At 38.9% G+C, this 7,105-nt stretch overlaps 1 protein-coding gene across 1 annotated transcript; it reads left to right on the top strand.

Annotated features, from left to right (window-relative positions):
• The first annotated feature begins 780 nt into the window (after positions 1-780).
• On the top strand, positions 781-6,235 carry LOC127108009 (transcription factor GTE4). Its single transcript, XM_051045373.1, has 5 exons — positions 781-4,294; positions 4,387-4,432; positions 4,521-4,634; positions 4,735-4,804; positions 5,801-6,235. The coding sequence occupies exons 1-4, from the start codon at positions 1,433-1,435 to the stop codon at positions 4,791-4,793; spliced, it is 3,081 nt and encodes a 1,026-aa protein (XP_050901330.1). The 5' UTR covers positions 781-1,432; the 3' UTR covers positions 4,794-4,804; positions 5,801-6,235.
• The last annotated feature ends 870 nt before the right edge of the window (positions 6,236-7,105 follow it).

The following is a 7,105-nucleotide window of genomic DNA, read 5'->3' as shown; positions in this document are numbered from 1 at the left end:
TACTTTTTTCACATCTATAAATAAATAAAAAATGGTGTAGTGATTTAAAGTTTATATTTTTTTATTTTGATTTAGACCAAATCATATTTAATTTATTTAGTAATCACTCATACATATGTAAAACTTCTCACCATTTCTAAATGAGTTTGTTCTACAATTAGACAATCATAAAATCCTCAAACAACCTTATACAATTAGACGTTGTCATTTTTTTGTATTTTTAGTAATGACAAATTATATAAATATATTTTATGTTTTATAAATTTTAAATTTTTTATTTAATTATGAAATTTAAATTATATATATATATATATATATATATATATATATATATATGTTTTTTTTAATATAGTAATTTTATAGTTTGAAGCAAATCCATCTATTTATTGTTTTAACTGGTGAACTGATCTTATTATACTATTTCCACTAAATCAGCAACTCATCACAGTTTTAACGAAATCTCAAAATAGCATTTATTGAATTAAGTTTCTAGAGACCGGAATTCATCCAAATATTTATTGAATTAAGATATTTAAATAACAAATTTAAAAACTAGAAATTCTGTTAAATATTTAGAATTTTGATTTTGATTGTCCAAACATTACATTATCTTAAAATCCAGGCTTTGACCCAGGCTTTTAAAAGCCCAAAAAAGACCCACCTACGACAAAAAGGCAATTAAAAGGCACTGACAGTCTCCAAGCGCCAAACTGGCGCGTCTACAAACCTTCCGAGCAGTGATCGGCATATAAAAAACTACGAATCGGAGAGTACTCAACACGCTCCACTCCACCGCCTGCGACAACTTTTCAAATTCTCACAAACGAAACTCCCCGCCATTAAAGTCCATAACCTTTTCCTTTCCGCGTGACACTCACGCAGCTAGCGATTTCCCATCCAAGTGGTGTGTGTTAAACACGCTCCCTTGTTTCGAGTGAGTCCACTTCCCGAATATTCGGCGATATAATGCTTCACAGGCACGATTCTTAGGTGCACCCCCAAACGCGTAACATGGTCCACGGTCTCTCACGAACCCACCGTTGTCGTACACCTGTGTAGATTCAATAAAACGACGATCGTTTTGAGAAGGAGAGAGAAAGTCGACAAGTTCTAGAGAGAGAAAGTGAGAGAGTGCTAGATCTGATCGGAGCCAAGGTAAACCAGCTTCGAAACCCTACTGAATCGTTCTCTCTCGATGCGTTTTTTATTAGTCTGATTCTTCGTTTATCTCTTGGTTCCGATAAGGTTACGAGTGAACCCTAGAAGTTTTGAGGATTGATTTGGCGGTGGAAAAAGCCCAAAAAATTTAGGGTTTTGATTTTCGTTTCTTCTGATATTGTATTTTACAAGATTGTTCGATTTGAAGGTGCGTAAAACCCTAGGATTTTGGGGACTTTTTTTGGATTGGTTTTGGAATTAGGGTTTTGGATGTATGGCTTCGGGGCCTACGGATGGAGCTAAAGAGAGGCAGAGATACATCGAAGGTAAGGTTTACAGAAGAAGAGTTTTCAGAGGTACCAAGAAAAACCCTAACGTAAGGGACACCGTAGCTTCCGCCACCACAACTACTAGAGATGACAACGCCCCCACTACTACAGTCACCAATGACACCAGTGATAACAAGAATATCAATAATGATGAAGCCAAGAGTAATAATGTTTTGGCTCAGCCACTGGTTCCTCAATTGGCGGTGTTGGAGGATGGGGATTTAACTCACACCGAAGGGAGTTCAAGATTGGAGGATGGAAATACTGCTCAGCCACCAGAGAGTTTAAGATTAGAGGATGGAAATTCACCCCAACAGCAATTGGAGGACCAGAATTTGGTTGGGCAACAAGTGATTTCAAGTACAGGGGATGGGAATTCACCTCAGCGGGAATTGGAGGAGCAGAATTCAGCTCAGCCACAAGCAAGTTTGAGAACAGGGGATGGGAATTCACCCCAGCAGTTATTTGAGGATGGAAATACAGCTCAGGCACATGAGAATTCAAGATTAGAGGATGGAAATTCACCCCAACAGCCATTGGAGGACCAGAATTTGATTGGGCAACACGTGAGTTCAAGAACAGAGGATGAAAATTCACCTCAGCAGCAATTAAAGGAGCAGAATTCGGCTCAGCCACAAGCAAGTTTGAGAACAGGGGATGGGAATTCACCCCAGCAGCTATTTGAGGACCATAGTTTGGCTCAGCCACAAGCGAGTTCGAGAACAGGGGATGGGAATTCACCCCAGCTGCAATTTGAGGGTGAGAATTTGGCCCAGGCACATGTGAGTTCAAGAGCAGGGGATAGGAATTCACCTCGGCCTCAAAGCTCAACACATAAGGATGTGAATTCTCCTCAGCCTCAGGAAAATTCAAGATCAGATGATGGGAACACGTCTCAGCTAGAAGTGAGTTCAACACATAAGGATGTGAATTCTCCTCAGCCTCAGGAAAATTCAAGACCAGATGATGGCAACACATCTCAGCTAGAAGTGAGTTCAAGATTGGAGGACGGGAGTTTGCCTCACCCGGAATTAATTTCAAAGTTGGAAGACAGGGCTTCTCTGCAGCTAGATAATTCAATACTGGAAGATGAAAATTTGTCTCAGCCACAAGTGAATTTGAGATTGGAGGAAGGGAGTTCACCTCAACCACTAGTCAATTCCACATTAGAGGATCAGAATCTGGCTCAGCCGCCTTCCCCGCCAGTTTCTGACCACTTGCCCAGCCATCAGCAGCCCGAGCCTTCTAACCTCAATATTCGGCGGGAGGATGATACATCATCGAGCCCCATCCATAGGCACAGCGCGATTTCTGATGACTTGCACAGCCATCAGCAGGCTGAACCTTCTAACCCCAATGTTCAGCAGGAGGAGGATGGACCTTCTAGCCCTATTTATGGGCATGACCCAGTTCCTAGCACTGGGTACCGACATTCCGAGAATGTGACTGTGGAGCCGAGTCAAGAGGACCGATTCAAGATCAATCTGGCCTTGAAGTCAAAGCAGGAGAAACAAGAGATACGCTGGAAGCTTGAAAGTGAGCTTGGTGTAGTGAGAAATTTGGTCAAGAGGATTGAAGTGAAACAGGGGCATGTTGGTGCTTATGGCAATTCAAATGTTGGTGCTTATGGCAATTCAAATGTAGGTGCTTATGGCAATTCAAATGTAGGTGCTTATGGCAATTCAAATGTGGTGTTGGGTGGTGGGATCTCTAATGGAGGTGGTGCAAAGCGTGCTCACTCAGAGGTAGCCTCTGCTGGTGTTTCGCGACAACCTACCAGGCCTTTGCACCAGTTAAGTTTTCCAATGTTCCATAATAGTCAAGGGGTCAGTGAAAATGTTGAGAAGGAAAAGAGAATGCCTAAAGCAAACCAGTTTTATCGTAACTCAGAGTTCCTGCTTGCAAAAGATAAATTCCCTCCTGCAGAGAGCAACAAGAAGTCAAAATTGAATTGGAAGAAGCAAGGTGGTGGAGAAATGGGTCCCGGGCTTCGAATGGGATCCAAGTTTTTCAAGAGCTGTAGTTCACTGCTTGAAAAATTGATGAAACACAAGCATGGGTGGGTGTTTAATTCTCCTGTTGATGTTGAGGGTCTTGGTTTGCATGACTATTTTACGATCATCACTCATCCAATGGACTTGGGAACTGTGAAGACAAGGCTGAACAAGAATTGGTACAAATCACCGAAGGAATTTGCAGAGGATGTGAGACTCACTTTTGATAATGCTATGACATATAATCCAGAGGGACAGGATGTTCATGTAATGGCAGAGCATTTATCAAAGGTTTTCGAGGACAGGTGGGCTATAATAGAGTCAGATTACAATCGTGAGATGAGATTTGGCATGGAGTATGGTGCACCTTCACCTTTGCCTAGAAGGGCTCCTACATTTACTCCACCGCCTCTAGATATGCGACGAATTTTGGACAGATCCGAATCTTTGGCACGAACTCCAAGATCTATGAACAATACTCCATCAAGTAGAACCCCAGCTCTAAAAAAGCCAAAGGCAAAAGATCCCAATAAAAGAGACATGACATTTGATGAAAAGCAAAAACTAAGCACAAACCTTCAGGGTTTACCTCCGGAGAAGCTTGATGCTATTGTACTCATCATTAAGAGGAGAAATTTAGCCTTGAATCAACATGATGATGAAATTGAAGTGGACATTGATAGCGTGGATGCTGAGACTCTTTGGGAGCTTGATAGATTTGTGACCAACTATAAGAAAAGTTTGAGCAAAAACAAGAGGAGGGCCGAAGTTGCTCGAGCTAGAGCAGAAGCTTTGCAGAATTCCATCCAGAGGGTAAGGAATTGGATTTTAACTAATAATATTTGGTAATGCATATACTTTAGGAAGCAATTTTTGCTAAACATGTTATCGCTTACTTTCTGTAGAGCCAGCCACCAGCTACGATAGAGATTTCTAGAGAACCACAAGCAGGTAACTTTTAATCAGTCATGGTATTTCAGACTATTATATGATTTTTTATTTTCTAATTGAAATATCTCATTTTTCTGTTTCTGTGCAGATGAAAGAAATGTTCCCCCATCCTTGCCTGTGCAAGGGGGAAGTCAAGCAGATAATAGAAGTAGATCAAGTAGTTCAAGCAGCTCAAGCAGTGATTCCGGGTCTTCTTCAAGTGGTATTTTGATTAACATCTCAACTGTTAATTTCACATTCTTGCTTTTGGTAATTGTTGTTATCAGATGTTCCTTCTTCCTCATTTGTATGTGCTGTTGCAGATTCTGATAGTGACAGTTCCTCAGCCTCGGGATCTGATGCAGGGTCACAAGGAACATGATATAATGCTAGGTAGAGTTACATTTTTGCTCTGTGACTGCTTATTGTTTATTAATACCTTCTGCTCCCGCTTCTATTCTGCTTTTTCGTTCGGAAGAAGAGCGATGTAGGTAGCTTCTGAACAGACTGTTTTCTTTCTTTGAAAAAAACTGAATAGTTTGATGCTCGATAACAACTAATGCTGTTTGCCATGGAGTGTGTCAAATGCATTTCTTATGTTTTTGACCTGTAAATTGGAACAAATTCAAGCTGAATGACTTGTGCATGTATTTCATATTGAAAATTTAATGATAAAGCGTTAATAGTTATAGGCATGTTTTTATGCTTGGAAATTATCATTAAATTTCTCAAACTAGTAATTTAGGCTTAATTTCTTCTTTTTTCCTAACCTTTATAATGCATGGCTTTATATGAAATATGGTATTCTAGTGAGTTGAGGGGAAACAAATTTTGGTGAGCCCAATTCACCGGCTTTTAGTGAGCCCAATTCACCGGCTTTTGGTGAATGTTTGTCTTTCTACTTGTGCCCTTTGAATACTACAATTGAGTTTGAATACTACAATTGAGGTGCTCTTCTATTATGTTTTTCTATTAGCAATTTCTTTGTCTGACAAAGTAGATGTGAAATTTGCTGGCGTCTGTCCCATGTCACATTGGGTCATTTACTCAAGTTCATAATGATATTATCATATTTGCTGAGTTGGAGTTTTAAGTGTTATATTAATAAACAGTTTATAGGCACTATTAAAATGTAAAGATAACTCTACAAACTTATTTTTTTTTAGTTTCTTGCCTTGTAATACTTGGTTCCTGGAAGCTATTTATTAATTCCAGGATAGAGTATAATGTAAAATTAGCTTTATCTTATGAACTTTTCTCAGCATTAACAATTACTTTTTCGTATGCATTGTAAATTATATATAGCATTATGTTTGAAATTGAAGAAAGCTTACTGTATGAAGTGATTAATCATAAACAGTGCTAATTTGTGTATATTTGATATTGCAGATGTTAGATGTTTAGATTAGATAATGATGGCGACAGTTGCCTAGTGTTGGTGTTTGAAGGTTGGAGATTAACAGTTGGATTATAGTGGAAGGGCGTGGGAAATCCTACTGATGTAGTATGGGAGTTTTTGTTCCCACATTTCTTGTATAATAATGTTTGGTAGGATGTGATGATATGGTTAATTAGGTAGGGTAGTTAGTGTTCCGTAGCATGTGTACATTGCTAACTACTGCTGCGCATTGAGTTTTCCTTGATGACATTTTTGTTGTTTGTGCTGGCAGATTCATGAATTTTTGGTGTTATACAAAAATAATACTTGTCATGTAATTTTCTACATCTTCAAAATACCATTCCATGTACTAGCTTACAACTGTGAAATTTTTATTCAAGGGAGAATTCAATCTGTGGTAGTACAAGAAAGGCAATTTTTGGTCATTTGACTTCTTTTGTTACTACTTATTTTCTGTTTTTTCTCATTGTCTTCTCCGCCTCAAAGTTTTTTAACTAGATTCAATTATGAAATGGACAAGAGGCATCAACGGTGGCAGGGAAGTACGAGTAACGACCATCAAAGAGAAATATTAGTTTTAGAGTAAATTATCACATTGATCTTTGTCTCTAATTTTGTTAATATTTCAAACTAGTTCATATCTGAGTAGCGTCAGTTTTCTTGTGGTTGATAACTCAATTATTATTATTTTTATAAACAAAGGTTGTATTAAAGCAAGTACGAGGGGGTGTTTAAGCCAAATATAAAAGAAAGAGAGAACAACTCAACACATTACAGACGAAATACACTTAGTTAAATAGACTTAGCTAAAGAAGATATTTCCACTGCTCCTTTATAGCAGCCCTTGAAAAGAATATCGTTTCTGGCTAACCAAATGCAATACCAATCATATTAGCTTTGAAAGCCAAAATATGATCAGATAACGCCTCACAAGAGGGTAACCTGCACAAATCAAGCCAGACAAAAATATGGTTCCAAATAGTTAAAGGCACAGAGCATGAAATGAAGAAATGGGAGTGAGTTTCATCTGGCCACAAGCAAAGAGGGCATACAAGATTGAGGGCATGAAATGAAGAAATGGGAGTGACTTTCACCTGGCCGCAAGCAAAGCGGGCATACAAGATTGTGCGCTCCAGACAATACACCACGTTTCGCTAGATCATCTCTGGTTTGCAGTCTGTGTCAAAATAATCTCCACGCAAACACTAGTATATTTGTGGGCACGTTTTTGGATCCAAAGTAATTGAAAGCCTTGAGCTAGACTGCATCGCAACAGGATTTTGAAACAAAGTCTG

Source organism: Lathyrus oleraceus, chromosome 7 (genome assembly GCF_024323335.1).
Source record: "Lathyrus oleraceus cultivar Zhongwan6 chromosome 7, CAAS_Psat_ZW6_1.0, whole genome shotgun sequence".
NCBI classification, from domain to species: domain Eukaryota; kingdom Viridiplantae; phylum Streptophyta; class Magnoliopsida; order Fabales; family Fabaceae; genus Lathyrus; species Lathyrus oleraceus.
The sequence above is the reverse complement of the archived record's forward strand: the minus strand, read 5'-3'. Positions and strand labels throughout refer to the sequence as shown.

Excerpts from the sequence above, each read along its gene's own strand:
- LOC127108009 (XM_051045373.1), top strand. The coding sequence starts at position 1,433 with ATGGCTTCGGGGCCTACGGATGGAGCTAAAGAGAGGCAGAGATACATC. Across the intron at positions 4,295-4,386 it reads TGCAGAATTCCATCCAGAGG|AGCCAGCCACCAGCTACGAT; the intron begins GTAAGGAATTGG and ends TACTTTCTGTAG. Across the intron at positions 4,433-4,520 it reads TTCTAGAGAACCACAAGCAG|ATGAAAGAAATGTTCCCCCA; the intron begins GTAACTTTTAAT and ends GTTTCTGTGCAG.